This window comes from Apiospora aurea (genome assembly GCF_038362705.1).
Source record: "Apiospora aurea strain CBS 24483 chromosome Unknown utg000007l_segment0_segment0, whole genome shotgun sequence".
Classification (NCBI taxonomy): Eukaryota; Fungi; Ascomycota; class Sordariomycetes; order Amphisphaeriales; family Apiosporaceae; genus Apiospora; species Apiospora aurea.
The window spans coordinates 608,320-628,301 of record NW_027117394.1 but is presented as its reverse complement, the minus strand read 5'-3'; the positions used below and the strand labels follow the sequence as shown (position 1 = coordinate 628,301).

The 19,982-nt window shown below is 54.3% G+C and overlaps 8 protein-coding genes across 8 annotated transcripts; 2 read left to right on the top strand and 6 right to left on the bottom strand.

Moving 5' to 3' along the window:
- Positions 1–746: 746 nt before the first annotated feature.
- Positions 747–2,105, bottom strand: PG986_010476 (uncharacterized protein; the record flags this gene model as incomplete). Its single annotated transcript, XM_066846698.1, has 3 exons — positions 747–1,165; positions 1,267–1,797; positions 1,883–2,105. 3 exons carry the CDS (start codon positions 2,103–2,105, stop codon positions 747–749), a joined length of 1,173 nt encoding a protein of 390 aa, XP_066696189.1.
- A 2,099-nt stretch (positions 2,106–4,204) lies between these two features.
- Positions 4,205–5,323, bottom strand: PG986_010475 (uncharacterized protein; the record flags this gene model as incomplete). Its single annotated transcript, XM_066846697.1, has 1 exon — positions 4,205–5,323. The coding sequence occupies one exon, from the start codon at positions 5,321–5,323 to the stop codon at positions 4,205–4,207; it is 1,119 nt and encodes a 372-aa protein (XP_066696188.1).
- A 1,597-nt stretch (positions 5,324–6,920) lies between these two features.
- PG986_010474 (pyruvate dehydrogenase E1- beta subunit) lies at positions 6,921–8,063 on the bottom strand (the record flags this gene model as incomplete). The annotated part of the gene is made up of 1 exon (XM_066846696.1): positions 6,921–8,063. One exon carries the CDS (start codon positions 8,061–8,063, stop codon positions 6,921–6,923), a length of 1,143 nt encoding a protein of 380 aa, XP_066696187.1.
- A 1,477-nt stretch (positions 8,064–9,540) lies between these two features.
- On the bottom strand, positions 9,541–10,825 carry PG986_010473 (S-adenosyl-L-methionine-dependent methyltransferase; the record flags this gene model as incomplete). Its single annotated transcript, XM_066846695.1, has 2 exons — positions 9,541–10,488; positions 10,610–10,825. The coding sequence occupies 2 exons, from the start codon at positions 10,823–10,825 to the stop codon at positions 9,541–9,543; spliced, it is 1,164 nt and encodes a 387-aa protein (XP_066696186.1).
- A 1,146-nt stretch (positions 10,826–11,971) lies between these two features.
- PG986_010472 (uncharacterized protein) lies at positions 11,972–12,832 on the bottom strand (the record flags this gene model as incomplete). Its single annotated transcript, XM_066846694.1, has 1 exon — positions 11,972–12,832. One exon carries the CDS (start codon positions 12,830–12,832, stop codon positions 11,972–11,974), a length of 861 nt encoding a protein of 286 aa, XP_066696185.1.
- Positions 12,833–13,628: 796 nt separating this feature from the next.
- On the bottom strand, positions 13,629–15,276 carry PG986_010471 (uncharacterized protein; the record flags this gene model as incomplete). Its single annotated transcript, XM_066846693.1, is given in 3 exon segments — positions 13,629–14,090; positions 14,153–14,509; positions 14,527–15,276. The coding sequence occupies 3 exon segments, from the start codon at positions 15,274–15,276 to the stop codon at positions 13,629–13,631; spliced, it is 1,569 nt and encodes a 522-aa protein (XP_066696184.1).
- Positions 15,277–16,722: 1,446 nt separating this feature from the next.
- On the top strand, positions 16,723–17,797 carry PG986_010470 (uncharacterized protein; the record flags this gene model as incomplete). Its single annotated transcript, XM_066846692.1, has 2 exons — positions 16,723–17,034; positions 17,096–17,797. The coding sequence occupies 2 exons, from the start codon at positions 16,723–16,725 to the stop codon at positions 17,795–17,797; spliced, it is 1,014 nt and encodes a 337-aa protein (XP_066696183.1).
- A 756-nt stretch (positions 17,798–18,553) lies between these two features.
- PG986_010469 (phosphoglycerate mutase) lies at positions 18,554–19,679 on the top strand (the record flags this gene model as incomplete). Its single annotated transcript, XM_066846691.1, has 2 exons — positions 18,554–18,886; positions 18,978–19,679. The coding sequence occupies 2 exons, from the start codon at positions 18,554–18,556 to the stop codon at positions 19,677–19,679; spliced, it is 1,035 nt and encodes a 344-aa protein (XP_066696182.1).
- Between the last annotated feature and the right edge of the window lie 303 nt (positions 19,680–19,982).

The following is a 19,982-nucleotide window of genomic DNA, read 5'->3' as shown; positions in this document are numbered from 1 at the left end:
GTTCTTGGTGCGAGGACCGCTAAAAAAACAGATGCTCGAGGCCCCGTAACGAAGTGTAGGTGCATGTGCGCTGATAAGACTGACAGACGTTGATTTTATTCCCAATACAGCTGCATGGTACTTTTTACTCTGGTATGGATTCAACTATCATCTCTCTCTCTGTCGCTATCCTATTGTCTATCTAGCCTTGGATCGGGGGTTTCCCCGTCAATACACGTGCCATCGTGGTATCAGAATCGGATGAGGAAACATGTCGCAATTGGAACCCAAACGCCGGCCGCACTCATGCGGCCTCATACGGTTTATCGGCTCGACGCCCTCCCCTCCCCTCGTCGGCTGCATTGCCAGATTGCCTCACCTACCCTAGGAATCGCGGCATGGCAACAAGAATGGGTCGCGTTAACGCTTTTCCGGGTATTTCCTGCATCCTTGCATCCTGTCGCCGAGTTCTCGATGAGTGTCACATGCCACCCATTTGCCCATTCCAATTATTCTGGGTCACCAATCCTTTCGTGTCAACGTTGCAAGCGTAGTATCTCAAGTAAGGGACGGCGATTGATCCAAATGGATAGGGTATCAACCAATTGACTACTAAGCAGTAGTAGCGGTAGGTACGCCAGCTGGTATCATCAGAACACCATACTGTTTCTGCCTGTCTCGCTGCACTTTCATTCATTCATATCATTGCTTTTCCTTTTCCTTTCCCTTTTTCCCGTTCCGTCTTCCAGACCTGCCTGGCCGGCCCCCTAGAGCCTCCAAGGCTCCGCCGTAGTCCCCTTTCCCCTTCCTCCTTCCCCATCCACAGAGAACCGGGACACCATATTGCCGCCTCCCCCTATCGATCTCGGGCTGGGAAGGCCTCCTTCTCCCACTCCTATCGGCGCCGGACTCGGCATGCCGCCCGTCAGCTCGATCTCGTCCTCGCGCGGCTGCGGCTGCTTCTTCGCAGTGCTCCGTGTGGTGGTAGTGTTGCCGCCGCCGCCGGCCCGCGAGGTCCCGTTCGAGGACGCGTACTTGGTCACCGAGTGCACGGTGCTGTGGACGAGGCGCTTCAGCCAGGCGGGCGAGTAGTAGTTCAGCAGCGGCTTCAGGCTCGCCAGGCAGTTGGTGATGACGTAAGTGCCCGTCTCGATGACGGACCAGCCGACCAGGGCCACGGAGGCGACTATGCATTCTCGTTAGTTGACCGGTTGCTTGAAACTGGGCAGGCAAAGGAAGAGTCTTCTCCCATGCATGAAAAGGGGGCAGCTCATGACAAGAACTTACAAGTACGATCCGCGAAAGCAGCTGTGCTGAAAAAGGTAACGGCGCGAATAATCGACGACACAATACCGAAACTGCCAATAGCGAAAATCAACGCCAGCGCCACGCGCTTCGCCGTCGGCAGCTGCAGGCCCCAGATCGTCGACAGCGGCAGCCCCATGATGAAGCAATCCATAATGATGCCCGGGATCGCCTGCGCGTGAAAAAACAGCTGCACATCGATGCACACGCCGCCGGGGATCGTGCGGTCCCACCAGTACGCCAGGGGCCGGCACTGGAAGCACGCGACCAGCACGAACGACAGGCTCGTCGCGGCCAGCAGCGCCTGGATGACGTAGGCCCAGGTCCGCATGGCGCCGCGCCAGTTGAAGACGCGCAGGTACAGGAACACGATGGCCATTTTCGGGAGGGCCATGGACGTGAAGTAGACCATCTCGAAGGCCAGCAGGCACTTGGCCCAACCCTCGAGCTTGGTCGGGTCCGTCTTTTCGAGGTGCTCGACGTGTTGGCCCACGCCGCCGACGTAGGTCATTACTATTCAAGTTGGTCCTTGTCAGTACATCGTCATCATCGCCAAGAGTGGACTCCATGAGGTAGGCGTTGAGGGAGAGAAACTTACATATGGCGATGGCACACATGCCCAGGTTCACGAACCACGCGGCGATGAGGAAGGCGTCGTCGAGGCCGAAGATCTGCGACGTGAACGTTTTGGCCCAGAAGCGCAGACAGAGGAAGACGGTCGTCAGGGCGGCGAAGGCGATCGAGACATTGACCAGAATGTACCCCTCGTTGTCGTCGAGTTCCCCATTCCCCGGGCCACCCCATATGGCTCCCCCAAGCATGCTGGCTGGTTGATAAAATGTGATGATGCGACTATATTCGGTTGGACCCCTCCCTTCTTCTCATTACTGTCGACCTAGAAGTCGAAATAGTCGTCGTCGTCGTCGTCGAGTCGGAAGTCGGAGTCGTGGCTACCGTTGTTAGATCCAGCTTACATTCGTATAGGTCGTCGGTCCACACGCAAGAAACTCGGGAGGGAAATCTCGAAGAAACCCAGAAAGAAAGCGGAGGCTAGTATGCAAGCTCTGGGGAGGGACTGCCGATCACGTTTATATATCGTAACTACTCATCCAAGGAAACAAAAAAATTAAAAAAAAATACACACACATAACCTAAGCCGACGAAGAGACGGGGAAGAGACGGTTTAAGCTCCCTTGGCTCTTTTCTTGGTCCAACTCGGCCTGCCAGATCGATTCCCCCATCCGATGATGTGTTTCGCCCTCGGCAGGTTTCATCTCAATGGGATCCGCTCCAAGCATCACTCCAATCCATCCATCATCTCAAGAAGATCTTCCTTCCCTGGGCGCAGCAGTCACCCACCCACTCACTGACTGGTTGCGTCCGCTCGTCCGTCGCGTCCGTCGGGGTCGCATTCGTCCAATCGTTGTTCATGCCGGGCTATTTTTCTCTAGCCCAGTAGCCAGGGGCTGAGAAATGCAACAATGCGCAAGCTACAGGCTGCAGCCTCCCCCCCGTCGTGCCTTGTCGTTCGCCCGCGCGGAAGGCCGGAATTCCGCCGAAGGGTGCGACCTACTTCAAGGCAACGAACGACCAACTGATTACCAAATCAGGTTGCTCTAAGCTGCTAAAGGTTGGTCTCGGGACCCTTGCGGGTCATTCAAGTGCGTTAGTAGCCGATTGGTTAGTGATTAATATAGAGGTAATGCTTATTGTCGCTGCCTATTAGAGTGCAGATACCTTGGTTCCAATATCTGCCTCGAAGTGTTAGTGTGTTCCATATGGGCTTCCCGTACCCACCACACCTAATGCGAGAACACCCAGGATGACAAGAAATGTTCTTTCGTCCATTGCCTGCCAAGCTACTGTAAGGAGGCGATATCACCAAAAACCCTGGCAGCAGTTTGGATGTCACTTCGGTTCACAGGCTTCGGCCAAGGCAGCCGTTCAGGGAACGGGCTTTCACGACGGGGGCTACTACATAAGACAGGTTCGGCATGACAGAAGGGTAGCAAGCCGTTGAAATAATATCTTCTATATCAGGATTGAGGTCAAACTTGAGTTGGCAGAGTGGAAGCCCCTGTCGAATAGAACGAGGTCCAGATTTCTTGGAGCTAGCTGGTAAATCCCATCGCCCGGTGGGGTCTATCCCGTTCGGAGAATTGCGCGATGATCTCTTGCCTTAAATAAAGTGCTCGGGCAATTGATTTTTTACATCTGGCACTAGGGAAACCTAAGCCCGCCCTGCTAGGCACCTAAAGCCCACAGCAGATCAGGCGATCTCCCTGGCCGAGACCGACCTGACAGGCCCTTGCCCCCCCGTAGTCGTGAGGACGACTGCGTGCATTAACGTGCCTGCCACCTGTGGCAGTAGCAGCAAGCGTTCTTTTTTTTTTTTTTTTTTTTTTTAAAAAAAAAAAAAAAAAAGACAAAAAAACCCTCTCTCGTTTTCTATCATCCATCGCTCAGAAGAAGCAAAAGCTCGCTAAACTCGTTCAGTACCCGTCGGGATGGGTGAGTGGGTTGCGATGAAACAACACGGAGTCCGGCCATGCAACTACGCTTCCGCGGTTGGGCTGGTACGGGATATATGTGATGTTATCATGCTAAGCGAAGAGCCGAATATCACCCTGGGACGGCAGATGAGGTAGAGTCAACACCTGCGATCAGTGCGTTGGAAGGGTATGTCCAGGGGCTATTATAGACGTGCCGACCAAGATACGCCATCCGCACCCGCATAACATCTTCGCCCCCTCGCTCCCGGCCTACAGCTTCGCCCTGCCACCGCCGCCCACCCTCTCAGAAACCGGCACCGGCGACGAACCCCCCCGGCCCAACCGCAAACTCAAACATGAACCGATGATCAATCCCAACACCATGTACGAACCGCGCAACAAAAGCGCTTAAGATCGGCCCCAAACTCTTATCCGTGGTCTCGGCGCACTTCCGCTTCATGGCCGCAAAAGAACTCCCCCGGCCGCCCATACAGCAGCGCACTCTCCGCAGACCCCTCATAGCTAAACGGCCTCGTGCCCGCCAGCGCCGCGAACGGGAACCCCAGCATATCAAAGGTGCGGTGCAGCTCCGCGTCCGCGAGGAGGATGTAGTGCCGCACGCCCTCGAGGCAGGACCGTGTCTGCCCCGCGCGGAACAGCATCGCCGCCAGTAAGTGTCCGTCAGCCGCGCGGTGCCGCTTCGGCACGGCCAGGGTCCCCCAGTCAACCGTGCTGTCCGCCCAGTCGGCCTCGGCCTCGAGGCCGTGGTGCGCCCGGAACTGCGCGGGCGTGACGCCGGCGTACTTCTCCGCCTCCCGCAGCGTCAGGAAGCCCAGGTCCGCGCGCGGGCGCATGGCTCGCAGCGCACCGATGGAGCGGCGGGCGGACTGGTCCATGGCGAGGAAGAAGGTGCTGACGTCCTCGTATAGGCCGTAGATCTGGCGCATCTGTCCCTCGTCGTTGCCGAAGCTCTCTTCGAATACTTCGCGCTCGATGTGTCGGGCCAGGTTGGATAGCTCGTCTGTGCCGTCCAACCGGTACACAATTAGCGCATCGCTGGCTTTGGGGGGCTGTTCGGCCAGTAGCCTCCGGGACAGTCTGTCGAGGTCGGCGTCACTCAACGTATAGCGGGCAACACCTGATGGGGCGATCGGCGCCTTCTCGCTAAGAGCTAGATCTGGAGCCGATGAGGAACTGAAATCCTTAGCAGTGATGTCGCTAGCTTTGAAACAGTCGCGCGTGAAGTCCACCACCAGCTTCGGGTCGAACTGCTTGCACGTGTAGATGTCGACGCTGAAGAACAGCAGGGGCTTCTCCCAGGCGTAGAAGTGGGCGCCGCTGGTCTCCCAGTGTACCCATCCCGCCCAGCCGTAGAGATCGCTCTTGTGGGTGACCGGCTCGAGCAGGCGGGTCATCCGCGTGATCTCCGACAGCTTGGACAGGTAGTCTTTGATTTCGCTCTCGGCAATGGCCTTGGCCGGGTAGCCTTCGACGACCAGCCGCTGGCGCAGGATCTGCGGTGCTAGGTCGACGTACTCCGAAGGCATTGCTATCAGTGTTTTCAAGCTGTGCTTTAGGTATTTGCTCCCTTCCTACAGAACTGGATATTGGAGGTTCAACGGGGGGTATAAGTCGTGAGTAGTAATCTGGGACATTAGCAGAGGGTCAAGGACCTCTCAGCTCGTAGAGAGGCATATGACCCAACGCCAAGCTCTCGCCGTGTCGAGCGGAATGAAAGATGAATGATCATATCCTCATACGGACCATTGCCACCAGCTGTGAGTGGCCTGTTGGTTCAGGTTCAGGTGGCTACGATGATGACTCGCAGGTCTTTATTGTTCAGCTGAAGACAGGGGGTGCAAAATAGCAGCGGAACAGCCCCGTCATCAGCACTTGGGGATCTCGAGTGGGGACCTGAACTGGGGGATACAGCAGCAACTTGATGATCAAGATCATTTTCGAACTTCCTGATGCGTATAAGTTGTTTGCCCTCGCATGTAACAGTGTTACCTCAGACCCTTCTTCGCTGCCATGGATGTTGGTGCGATTGAGCAGAGCGGAATAGTTTCTGGCTTCAATCATGTTGGCCATTCGGCAAACTTGTTTGGGCAACGAACAACAAGGTCGTCAGTAATACCGAATAACTGTAGTGAGAACGGTAGGCAAGGCGGATGAACATGCACGAAATAAGACATATGAGAAATCTGAATATCAGAAGGCCAACCAAGACCTTTTGTGTACGAAGGTGCGGGAAATGCCATTGAAGTCAGGTAGGCAAAGCTGTATGTCAAAGGTGCATGTGACAAGATGTAGGTTAGTAGGTTTCCTGTTTCGAGGACTGACGGTTGCTGCCACAGCCGGTTACTGCGCAGTCAATTCCGAACTCAAACGTTCCCCAATTCCGCCCAGAAATATACGAGCTACCCCTATCTGCAGCGCCGCAAGGTCGAATAGGGGCAGTTCGTACATTAATCTTCGTGCTGCTCTGTCTTGCTTCAAAATGTCGATTGGAAGATAGATTGGTGCAATAATAGAATCCAAATGACTTTGAATCTACAAAAACGCATCCATATCTACCAAAAGCTCGAGGCGAAACACTGCCACATGAAGTCGATAGGGTTGGCTGTAGCTGGCTGATAACATCTGACAGGGCACACATGCTGTCAGTCTGGTGACTATCCTACGACGACAGAAGCACGCCACAAGCAGACTCGAGAAAACCCAAACCAAACTACTGGATTGTACAGATTCTCTTCAATTCACACGCCTCTCTAGCTTAGCTTTACAAGTACAGAATCGCCCCTCATGCTGTTCCCCTCTCCTCTTGAGAATCACAGCCGCGTAGCGTCGTCGTAATTGTGACCTATCTTTGGGCCCCGTTGGGAAAATCCATACTCCGCGTCTATGCCATGCCAATTGCGCATTACTATCAAGAGAACAAAAAACCATAGGCTGTGATATATGTGTGGGAGAGAGAGTTTTGTTACGCTTTTTGGTTGCAGGCTAATGCAGCCTCAACCCGCCACGTCCTTGTTTTAGCTTCTCATAGAAAGGGGTTTCGGTTCTTTCGATGGTGGCTTAACAAGTGACCACTTCCACCGCACTCGCTCCCTTCCAAACTCCCCCTTGTCGTTGCGACTCGACTTAGACCTTGAGAAGACGGGCAGCCTGGTTCGCGATGATGTCAATGGTAGGGAAGGCCATCTCCTCGAGCTTGGCAGCGTAGGGAGTGGGGACCTCAGCACCGGTGACACGCTGGCCGGGGGCGGCAAGGTAGTCAAAGCCGTACTCCATGGCGAGAGCGAGGACCTCGGAGCCGACACCGAAAGCGGGGAAGCCGGACTCGACGACCATAAGGTGGCGCGTCTTCTTGATGCTCTGGATGATGGTCTCGAGGTCGAGGGGCTTGACGGATCGCAGGTTGATCACTTCAGCCTCGACACCGTACTTGGACTTGAGCTGGTCGGCAGCCTCAAGCGACTGGCCGACGCAGCGGGAGAGGGTGACAATGGTCAGGTCCTTGCCGGAGCGCTCGACCTTGGCCTTGCCGATGGGGAGAACGAAGTCGTCCTTCTGGGCGGCCTCGGACATGGGGAAGGCCTGACCGTAGAGAAGCTCGTTCTCGAGGACACAGACGGGGTTGGGGTCACGGATGGCGGCCTTGAGAAGACCCTTGGCATCCTCGGCGGACCAAGGCGCGACGACCTTGAGACCGGGGATGGAGCCGTACCAGGCGCTGTAGTCCTGGGAGTGCTGGGCGCCGACACCAGCGGCGAAACCGTTGGGGCCACGGAAGGTGATGTTGCAGGGCTGGATACCACCGCTCATGTACAGGGTCTTGGCGGCGGAGTTGACAATCTGGTCAATGGCCTGCATGGCGAAGTTGAAGGTCATGAACTCGCAGACGGGGTGGAGACCGCTGAGGGCAGCACCGACAGCGAGACCGCAGAAACCGGACTCGGTGATGGGGGTGTCGATGACACGGCGGTCGCCGAAGCGGTCCAGAAGACCCTTGGTCACCTTGTATGCACCATTGTACTGGGCGACTTCCTCGCCGAGGACGAAGACCTTGTCGTTGGCCTCGAGCTCCTCCGCCAGGGCCTCGTTCAGAGCATCACGGACGGTGTACTCCTTGACGCCCTTGTTGTCGGCGTACGTCCTTCGCTGAGCGAATATGGGGGTGGCTCGGGGAATGGATCGGATGGTGGAGGTGGCGAAGGGAGAGAAGGCGGTGGCTCGCGAGACGGAGGCCGCAGCGCGGGCTGCCGGACGAAGGTATCGCGACATTTTGTGGGAGGGCTATCGGCAGACGAGCGTCGAGCGAAGGGTCAATTGGCCAAGGGAGGGTAGAAAGAAAAAGAAAGACTAGATCAAGTCCAATCCGAGATCCACCGGAAGAAATGGCAGGCAGATGGGCAATTGACAAAAAGTGAGATTTCGGACTGGGGATCGGAAGTCGTGGAAGGGTGGAAAATCAAGTCAGCATGCAAAGCCGCAAAAAAGTGCAGGCGTTGAAGTTGCAGGGGGGGTGAGCGGGTTGGCGGGTGAGCTGCTGAGTCGATTGGAGCTCAGCTGTCGTTGTCTGTCTTCAAGTCCTGCTTCAACTTTCTTTCTCTCTCTCTCTCTCTCTGTGCTCTCTGACTCTCTAACCTTAGGTTATCTGGAGGGATCTGGGGCTACGGGCGGGCAGCGTGCTGTGGTCGCAATCAAGCAACCAGATTCGTTGGAGGGATTTTTTTCCCTCTCGCTGGTACAGCCTTTGTAATCTTTGCTGGATACTTTCTCGCCGCTGAGCCAATCGTCGTCGAGCAAAGCCAAGTCAGGTCCAGCCTTTTGCGCTCAACTTTTTTCTCGGGGAGAATAGGAAACCGCTCTTGTTGGGCTTGCCCACGATATCTCAATTGCGCTAGTTCTCTTCCAGCCTAGCCCGGCACCGAGTCTGGAACCAGCTCAAGGGTCCTGTTTCTTATCAGAACAGAATCTCCGACTCTATCAACGACAGTTGGGGATCCCCGATGTACCAATTCAACTCGACGGGGGAATTGCACGTAGATGGATGTATATCGCTGTCTATGCCTCTATGAATTGCTTGATGTGTTTCCCGTTGGGCGCTGTAGCAGCATGCCAAAAATCATTGGATATGCAAAGCTATCAAAATGCTCAATTCACTTGCCAGGTTGCCAAGAGAGCTACAGGTCAGGCCTTGAGAGAGCTTGAAAGCCCCGAAGCTTCAGCAGGTCCAGGCAGGCGAGTAAACCTACCTAACCAAAAAGTCAATTCGCAGCGCCACTGGCGCTCCATGCATTAACACCAGTTTCCTTACGTGGATCAACAAGTTTGTTCATAAGTTGTATTAGTTCTAACATGCTCTTTTGTCGATGCTGACTCTTTTTCGCAAACCCCCCCCCAAATACTCCGCCAAATGCTAAGGTCGGGTTCGGAAAATAGATACATAGAATCAAGGGACCAGAGCTTGATCCCAACCCGTCCCCGGTCTCTCCTAGCTACCTACATAGATATGCAGTAAGACGGGGGCGCGGTGGGTGCTGTCAGCTCGGCCCTCTATTACTACTAAGGGATATATGCAGCTTTGGTCGGCTGTCAGGTCCCGTCATGTCGCGGTCTCGTGACGTCTGCCCTCTTCTCTCGGGAGGGATGCTTGGTATTTGTGTGATGTTCGATGTTGTCATCAGTGTGCGTGCCCCTACTGCACCTCATAATGTTCTTCTGTGCGCGCCTCTCCTCTCTTGCGATCTCCTCTCTTTTATGACGAACCGTTGATGTCGGCGGGCTTCTTGCCGACCATCAGGTACATAGGGGTGAACAGGTGCTCCCTGCCTCCAGCAACCAGGCAGTCGGCGGCCACGGCCAGACTGTCGGCGGTCTTGCGAGTACCGGCAGGGGCAACCCTCAGCATCTCCAGCATACCGGCGAAGCGGTGGGCAAGGCCACGTCCCCACCAGGTCATGCGCGCAATGGTAGGGATATCGTAGATGCTCTGCATGTACTTCCACTGGCCGGCCAGGGGCCAGTACCAGGGCATGGGGTCGGGGCGGTCAGCCAGATCCTCGTGGTGCATCATGGTGAAGCCAGCAATCTTCATGGCCTCCAGACCCTCCGAGACCTTGACCATGTTGGAGATACCGTCACCCTGCTCGATACCCAGGCGGATCTCGCGGTGGTGCAGGTTGTCGTTGTCGTAGTCGTCAGTCATGAGCCACTCGTAGACGCCGAAGACGCCACCGGGCTTCAGGACGCGGAAGATCTCGCTGTAGACGCCCGACAGCTCGGGGGCGTGCACGGTAGCCTCGATGGCGTAGACGGCATCGAAGCTGTTGTCGGGGAAGTCCATTTGCATGAAGTCACCCTTGACGAAGGCCAGCTGGTGCGACAGACCCTCCTTCTTTGCGTAGGCGGTGGCGCGCTGGATCTGGTAGTCGTTGTTGTTCAGACCGGTAATGTGGGCACCGGTGAACTTGGCGATCTCGCGGGCGGGGCCACCCACACCGCAACCAACGTCCAGCACCTTCATGCCCTCCTTGATACCGATCTGGTGTGCGAGGTAGTGCTCGTGGCGCGCGATGGCCTGGTAGAAGGACTCGCCGATCGAGTAGCGGCAGAAGTGGAAGGACTGGCCCCAGCCATACTCGTACAAGTCGGTCGCGAGGTTGTAGTAGTGGCGGGTGAGCGTGGCGTACTCAGCGGTTCGTTTCTGAGGACAGAGAGTAGAAATTAGCTTCATAGGTTCTTGAGCAGGCAGGTCGCACGAAAGGGATCGCACGACCCCCTTTCGAGCGCTGCCAGGTGGCTTCCTGGTGCAGGGTGCTACTTACCGCTCGCGTCTCCTCGGTCTCGTCCTTCGCGGCCTGGTTGTCCCAGTGCTTGAAGTACTCCTCGGTGGCAGCGCGCTGGGCGGCGGTACCGCCACCCTTACGCAGCATGGCGCGGAAACCACCATCGGCCCCCGAGGCCTCGCCGTGCATGGCGGTGTTGAAGGCGGCATCGCGCTCGCGATCCTGCTTCTCGAGGATCTTGCTCTTGCTAGCCATGTTGAATGATGGGGCGTTGTTGAAGAAGGGCTAGAGCGGGCAAGTTGATTAAAAGTTGGGTATGCAAATTAGTCGTGGGGGGAGGTGAAGGAAGAGGAGGGAGAAGAAGGAGCGATGGACTGGAAGTAGTAGTGGTACGATCACAAGAGCCTCCGCTTGTCAAGTTGGCCAGCGAGTCAAGTCAACTTAAGAAAAGGGAGCTGCTAGTAATAGCGGTAGCAGTGGTGGTAGCAATAGTAGATCTGGTCTATCTATCATTTGATTAATATGGATCCCTTCTCCCCGTCGCGAAGGGAGAGCCCCAAGAATCTGCCCAAGCGACAGCAGAACAGCCTACTGTACTGGACCATTCAGGAGAAGAAGCACATGCTGGCTGCCACCGCTAATGTTGCTTGTTATTGCCTGGTCGTGAAATGTTCAGATGCCTTTCCGGCTCCCTGCTTGATGCCCCTCTCCGTTGCGAAACTGCCAAAGTCAATTGGCCGGCTCCTCGCTCACTATGCCCGTCGTAGTTAGCTGCCGGAAATTCGACAGCAAAAGTTCGAATGGCAATTTCATTTGCCAATGGTTTTAGCCTCGACCAGGGTCCCGCAAAGTTCATTCCCCTGGGGGCGCTGGCAATCGGGTTTAATCGCGTCGTCACATTGGCCAATTTTGTTTTGGCCAGATGCCATCGGACGGAACGATTGGTCGCCGCGACCCGAATACGGGATACGTGTACGAACCCGAATAAGCCACGAAAGGGCGGCATGAATGTGGCTACAATAAATAGGGGTTGAGGGGCCGATACCTCGACTTTTCGCTGCAAAAGTAGGTGAATGAACGATCTTGTCAACTTGGGCGTAAATCAAGAGCCGAGTGAAACTGCATGTATCATGAATCATTGTGTTTTGAAATAATTGACCATGGTCATTCATCTATCATATCAGGGTATCTCAAGTTGAATGAATAGTTTGTCCAGTGGTGATATATTTTGTACCACTGGGCATGATGCGTTTCCTACTGGATGTGATGCTTGATTTAGGTAGACAAACAGGCCTATCGATCATTTGCGGCAAGTACCTATTACACCCAAGGCAGCGTTGTCCATCAAGGGGAGACGATAGCCTCCATGTAAGAGATCGTCCACCACCAACCCGACCATCCTCAAACCTCCACCACCGCCGTCCCATCAAACCCAGGCGACTGGCTGAAGCTGTACCCGCGCTGGTTGGTATAGATGCGTTTCCCGTGGCGCTCCTCATCCACAAAGTCGCAATTGTAGTGCGTGTGCCCAAACGCCCACAGCCTGACCGCCCCGCTCTCCCAGCACGCCTCGCCGCCCAGGTCCGTCGCGAACCCGGGCAGGATGGGGCTGCCGGCGTGCCGGGGGTCCTGCGCGCGCGCGTCGGGCGTCGGGCAGTAGTGCGTCAGGACGGCGATCCTCCTCGGCTTCGGCGCCATGGCTGACCCCGAGCCGGATGAGGGTGCCTCGAGGGCGGTGATCTCGGCGTTGAGCCAGGCGAGGTCGCTCGCGTGCGCGCCGTTGTGCTCGTCGAGGCCCCAGTCCTCGATGTAGTTGAAGTCGTTGAGCCGGAGGCCGACGTCCTTCCGCGCCTTCGGCGGTACGTGCGAGTAGAACGTGCATCCCAGGATCGTGACTCCTCCGTCCTCATCTCCCTCCTCGTCGTCATCAATATCGAACCGTGTCTGGTCGAGCAAGACGAAAGTCCCGAGCTGCTCCCCCGCTTGCTTCCGAGATGCCACCTCCTCCTGGAACTTGGCCATGGAGGCCTTTGCCTCCTCCCAGCTCGAGTGGTATGGCTCGTGGTTGCCCAGGGCGAGCAGCACCGCCTTGAAGTTGCGAAGCTGCGCCAGGAGGAACTGGGTGTACTGGTCATAGTCCTTGGCGAGGCATCCGATATCACCCAGGAGAGCCAAGTATGGAGCTTTGGGGACGATCTCGAAGATGTCATACGTTTTCGGCGCCTCCAGATGGAGGTCCGATTGGATTTGGATCTTGACCATCGTGGTTGAGATTGACGTTCGAGATGTTGCAGTGATGGCAGTGAAGTCGCTGCTGGCTTGTGAACTAGGCAGCCTGTTTAACCCGAAATCACACAGTGTGAGTCAGACTCTCTATATTACACACTGTAAGTGAAATAAACTCTGTCTTGAGTATCTTAAGTTTAGTAGGCGTCTGTTACACGCCATGGAATAATGGCGTCCATAGAAAGGGGAAAGGAAGGAAGCAATTGCCGTAGGCAACAGCGTCGTGCGGCGCCAACTGCCAATGAGCTCCACCCAGCTGGCCTTGCCAGAAACACTGGTTGGCACAGCTTCTCGATCGCCAATGCTGCGACTGGGTGATTGCTGTTCGGGAGTGACTGGATGTTTGACAGCAGGGTGAATGTCATGATGCATGTGATAGGCTGTTGGCTTACTGGCATGACAAGGACAGGCCCACCCAACCAACATCTACCTCTCAGGAGCGTTGGTTCAACATTCGAAAGAGGGTCGCGCATCTGGTGATAAGTCTGATTTATTTGATGCTCAAAATGTGTTATTGGTATCGATCTATGGACATACAATCTGTATCCCTATATATTATATGCAGTATATTGAGTAAGTCATGCACCCAGCCCGCTTGCTAACAATGATACAAATCAATTTTCGTGAGCATCGTGACCTAGCCATTCTGACCCGAACTCCATGCTGACCAGACAGTAGTTTGAAGGAATCATGCAATCTAATGTTCTCATAAAGATGCGTACTGGGGGCAGTCCAATCCATTTCATGCTGCGACAAGGCGTTTCGAAAGGCATCAAGAGTGAGTGGACCTCCTCTCGCCTTTCTCGAGATCTACCAACCGCCTGCGCGGTGGTGATTCCCGACCCAGGACGTCCGTACTGGGGGTGGATACAAGGTTTTCAATATCATCGCCGGCCTGCGCATTCTCATCGCCAGTCTCTCGGGCTCTTTTCAGCAGCGTACGGTACGTTTCTAGGGAAGCAAGCTTCTTCAGGTTGTTGTCATTCAGCCAATCCCAAACGAAGAAGATCACAATGGTCGTGGGGACGGTGAAGGCCCAATAGACCCAAAAGTCGTCCTTGGTCAAGCCAGGCTCCTCCAGCACCGGTATGGACCAGAGCGCGGCGTAAAAGGTGGCGGGCAAGAATCCCATGGTCATCAGGGCGATTACCTTCATGGTGGCGCCGTCCCGTCTGGCTCGATCGGCCAAATGGTGGCTGAAGCGCGTATCCTCGCGGGCAATCAGCCCAGATACCTGGTATATCTGGTTAACCTGATATTCGGAGTCATTTGTAAGGGTAATTGACGAAGACTTACAACACCGGCTTGGGCTTTGGCCCGTTTCTGGGTAGCCCGTGCCGTTTGGTCGACGGTGTGAATCCTGTCGCACAGTAGATGTACTGCATCTGGCATGGACTCAGCAACAATGTCGAATCGTGCGAGGATCTCGTCCTTGCGCTCCTGGTCAATGGCCTTTTCCAGCCATTCTCTCCAGAAGCTGGACTGTTCCAGCGTCTTGGCCATGGATATTGCAACGTCGACACTTTTGAAAAAGTTCGAAAAGACGCCAATCACTTCGGCAATCTTCCTCAGTGCTGTAGAGAGGGCGTTTACGCTTGGAGGATTAGATTCTTGGGGATTGTCCTGCTCCTCCGTCCTGTGTTCGTCCTTTCTCTTCTCCTCGGGTTTACCGCCGTCTTTTTCTTCTCGGCGGCCTTTTGCTTCGCAAGCTTTTCGAGATGTTTTTGCATCGCGGCCCACGCTCCGTGGTTTGTCAGCTTCTCGACTTCGCCAAGGCTGTAGCCATCTGTGACAATCAGCCCATCCAGATAACATCTCGCATCAACCAAGCCGAAGAAGGCTAGAGTGAGCGGATAATACAAATGCATAGCTTTGAGTCCAGGCAAATCGAATATCTTCCCACCTCCGCTCTGGCTCTTTTTCAGGGACGAATGCTTCCTGTATGCGCTCCGCTCACAGATCATGGCTCTGGTTTCCATCGTCTTGGCGTTGAACGACCATGCTAAGGAGTACAAGTAGTCCTTGTAAAGGAAGCTGTAGCAACCGTCGCCATTATGGACACAGTACCAACCTGATCTGGACGAGACCAGGAAACCTAGGATCGAGTAATCCACACCGAGATCTTTGAAAAGCTGTCTGAAGTTGTGCTTGCTGAGACCGAATCCTTTCCCCTTGGTAGTCACAGGTAAAAATATCAGCTCAAATGATGCCTTCTGCGTATCTTTGCGCCTGTCCCGCTTCTCTTTGAGGGTGTTAAACAGCAGGTGGTCGTTTGAAAGTTCGCATTCTGACCTGAACTCTTGGCCGGCTGCATCGACGGCGCTGTAAATGTACAGTTCGAGTGGCGTTGGTGTCTCGATAAATTTGTCGGCCTCAGCTTCGTCGTATTCCAGCTCAGCGTATTCCCGCAGAATATCCATTCTGTCAGGGACCCGGGTTGGCAGAGCCCAGAGCTGCCGGGCAGTCTAAGCTGAGGCTGGGAGCTTGAGTGAGTGGATTGGCCAATACTCTAAGAAGCAAAGGTGGAACTTCAATGTAGGGGAAGTGACAATCGCGCAAGCTCTCAAAGAAATAACAATTCGAGAAAACGCCCAGTCTACTCGAAAAAACCGAGTCTGCCTTGGGGCTGATGGGAACTCATGGAGTTATTACGAAGCGACAGTTCACACATGTCGAGGCGGGCTGTCGATATTTCGAAGAAAAAAAAAGATGACAAGGAGTGGGACACCAACCTGCTGCAAACCAGGGTGCACTGCAGGGGGCGGCACAGCTGAGATTGGTGTGCTTATATGGACAACGAGCCGGTGCATGCAGCTTCTGTGCAGCGTTCTCTTTCGGGCGGCAGCTTCGTCCTCCACACAATTTGCAGGTCGATAGGTCCAGCAGCAAACCGACATGTTACATGCAAACTGTGGTCAACTTTCAGCGGCCAGCCTGGCCGGATGTGGTGATGATAAGACACAATTGCGCAAAAGCAACTGGCCAAGACAGCCCCAACCGCTGGTGTCACCTACAAAGACCCATCAGTTTCGCGCCAGCCCGATCCCGCGGGTTATGAATGGCGTTTAGGCCGGCGCCAATCCAGCCGCAACGGAAGCCCATGTACACCTAAGTATATACATGGCTCAAATTGGGGTGGAAAGCGAAGGCCATTGTTGCCTGGAAGACAAATGGATGCCGTGACCCTCGTGGGACTCATCCCGTGCCCATCTTGGTATGGCATGGATGTTTGCTCAACTGGGCTGCGGTCCAGTCCAGGGCTGAGTTGAGTGGCTGGGGCAGTGCTTACTTTAGGTTGTGCAGTAGTTGGGTGGTGGTGTGCATTTGGCATTTGGCATTTGGCATGCTGATGAGTCCGACTGGATAAGTCGGAACCTGGCTTACCCCGCACCGACACGGCAAGCGGAAGAGACCTGACTGCCTCATTGCCTGGGGAGCCTTGGACAGCTTTGGGGGCCAGACAAGGCTCTCTGCTCACCCATCCCCTCGCCCTGATTGGACTTACCCGCCTCCAAAGGGGTGATGACTACCTGATCCGTGACTCGTTCGCAACAAGCGCTCGTCAAGTCGGTTTCCTCTTCTTACAAGCCGCAGCGATCAGGTGTCGAGTCCCTCTTTTTGCGCATTTCGAATGTCGCTCTAGCCAGCAGGCAGGCGACTTAGTTATTTACACTTGTGACTCTTTTTCTGTGGCAGTGTGTACCAGCCAGACACTACGGTACGCCCTCCGTGGCACGCAATCCACCATCAGCATGTCCGTTAAGCGATTACGTAGCCTCATAAAGCGCGTGGTCAAGCATACCTTTCAGAGCCGTCCGAAATTAACACTCAACACAGCAACACCAAACTGCGAAGCGCCCCTGGGAATGAGTCGCAAGTACAAGTTCACAACCGTTCAGGAGATATTTGTGGACTACACAAAAGATGGCCAGAACAGCTCCAGCTCGCCCACAACCATCGCCACCTACGACCAATTGGGCATCATCGAGGAGAAGGACTATGACCAGGACCGCAAGCCGTCTCCTGCCTCCTCTTCGCAGTGGAAGAGGCTGGAGGACCACGTCGCAAAGCTGAATCGGGAATGCGACAGCCATGAATCGTATAAAGTGATATACGTCGTGCGCCATGGCAGGGGTGTTCACAACGTCGTCATGGATGCGGTGGGCTCCAAATGGAAGGTATGCGATCCCCCGATGCCAGTTGAAATGTAACTTGCGTATTTACTAACCCCCTGTATAGGAGAAATGGGCGCTGGTAGATGGGGCCAGGTTGGACGAGCTCCCTGAGATGTCTGAGCTGCCTGCCTCACATGGCGATAAGGATGGGCGCATAAATTGGGTTGATTCGCCTCTAGTTCACAAGGGAAGAGAGCAAGCCCGAGAGTTGGCGCGAGATTGGGTGAAGTGGAATAGAGAGAACGGGATGCCGATCCCGGGAACTATCTACACGAGCCCCATGGTCCGGTGCCTGGAGACTACTGAACTTATATATAGCGATGTACTTCGGGAGAACGGGCGCAACATCCAGCCCGTCATCAAGGAGAACTTAAGAGAGCGGCTAACGAATCATACATGTGATAGAAGGAGGACCAGGTCGAGTATAGAGAAGAACTTCCCCAAGTTCTACTTTGAACCCGGTTTCAAGGAGGAGGATACGCTTTGGAGGGCTCGGAGTACAGACGGGTCGACCACTGCAGAGACAGACGATGAACATACAGCTCGTAAACAGCGCCTTCTCGAGGATATATTCGACACGGACAACTCTCACTTCATATCGTTGACGACGCACTCGTACGCCATCTCGGGCATTCTAGCCAGTGTCGGATCACCACCTTTGCGGGTTAAGGAAGGGTCTATGCTTGCTATGCTGATTAAGGCAGAGAAGGAACCACCCCCTATGAATGGCAACACTTCAGGGGGCGGGACTACCAAACATTCCTAATTAGCAAAAGCTTTGAGCCCAAGCGGAAACAATCACGACCTTACCCCTGGAGTGCACCGAGAGTCGAGTTCTGGGGGTTGATCATTGTGATTTGATTTTACGAGTAACGATATATATGGGATTTGTGACGGGGAGATACCTAGCTGCAGAAGCAAACACCGTCCGGGGAGGTCACTCGGGGTGTACGAATACCATACAGGGTTCGGCGTTGCTGGTGCGGTTGGATATATGGTTGTTCTTTTCGCACGGCGCAAATGGTTTATGATCATGGTTTATGCGTTTTCAATACTTAATAAGCCACGCATCCCCTACGATGTAGTGAATACAAGTCGAGGCCAGAAGGGGTGTGACTGTTGTTTCAGAAGTCACAGGTTGGAAAACAAGTCATGCCGGCAAACTCTTTGTCCTGCGGGTCGGGTGGGCTGAGTTACTAGGACTAACCCGACCTCTTGCGCCGGCTTGAACAAAGAAGTTCTCGCTTGCTAGAAACGCCGTGTTTCCTCCTCCGTAACGGTTGGTTGTTGGACATCGCCCCCTTCCAACAGCAAAACGCAAACCGATATTCCTGCGGCCGTGGGTATTTAGTCAGACTTTGCCCGGAAGAATCATACGGAAGCAGCCTAACCAGACACGGAGTAATTACACCTGCAGCCTAAATCTGACTTGCCAAAGCGTCTGCACTAGTTATTGCACTTAAATCACTCTCGGCCTTTCCTTTAGGATTCATCGCCTTTTCTACCTAGAATTCACATCATTATGGGAAAATACGCGTTCTCCCTGATAGACAACGTATTTGCGGACAAAGTCCGGGCAGACCCAAACAATAGGAAGCCCCCAACACTCATCCGACAACCACAGCTGGGCCTCATGCCGGATTTCGACGGGGTAGGCAGTTCTTGTGATAAGGGTATCCTACAGCCATGGGCCCGAATTCGCAGTTATGTGGACAAACTTAACAGGGAGAACAAGCAAGGAGCAAAGTACAAAGTGATCTTCGTACTACGCCACGGCTACAGCTTGCATAATTACATCGAAAAGGGGGTAAAAAGGTTCAATGAAGCAGGGGAAGAGGTGAGGAACGACTGGAGGGTAAGCTGCCCGTCCGCAAAGTTCAACCCAGTTTTGAGAAACAACTAACATGTTGGTGGTTTGGTAGAAAGGACTAAAAACTGCTTATCAGAAAGAGGTCAGTTTGGAAGCCCTCAGGGGAGCTGGCTGCGAGATTCCACGGGTTTTGGAAGACTATCTCCGTGGAGGTGACCCGAATGCGGCGGCGAGAGTATCACTTTATGATGCCGCATTGCTTCCGAAGGAAATAACGCTACAAATACGTGACTCGGGGGTCACAAATAACGATGCAGAGGACCTGGGCAAAGAGTGGTTTAACTGGGTCGAAATCGACAAGTTCCCCTTGCCAGATGCCATCTATACCAGTCCCCTGAGTCGCTGTCTCGAAACGACCAAGAAAGTATACGAACCAGCCTTTGAAGCCCACGCAGGAGGAGCACACAAGTTTCGACCGATTATCATGGAAAATCTGAGAGAAAAAGGCAATGGCGACGCCTGCAACTATCGCAGCACAAAGGAACAGATTTTGGACCAATATCCCAACTATGCAACGGAGCCGGATTTCGCCCAAAAGGACGAATACGAATACCAAATACAGCAAGCAAAGGATGGGGAACCGACAGAATCGAATAAAGAGATCGAAGACCGTATGCGGAAGGTCTTGAATGCCATTTTCGATAACGACGAGACAAGCGTTGTATCTCTGACAACACACTCTTTCAGTATCGGCAGCTTGACTAAGGTTATAGGCAATGCCCGTATGTTGGATGAAGGAGATATAACCGCATTCCTCGTGAAGGCGGTTCCGCATTGATGCGATAAAAGGTCGCGGGGTTGGGCAACAAAGGGGAGGGACCCTTTCCCCCATATGTTCTTGATTAAGATGCAACCCCCTCTGGCGCCCTCCTGTTACGACCTGGCCATTTATGCGGCCAAGAAAGAGGCACAGCGATTTTAGAAGCCCCGCAGTCAGAAGTAACGAACGGGAACACTGGCAGAAGACGTACGGACTACCTCGTCACGTAATGGCTCACTATGGATCACCGTAAGCCACCGTGAGCCCAGGGGTATAGCTTACCATTTTAGTAAGTAAGCTAAACATTACGATTAAATTACC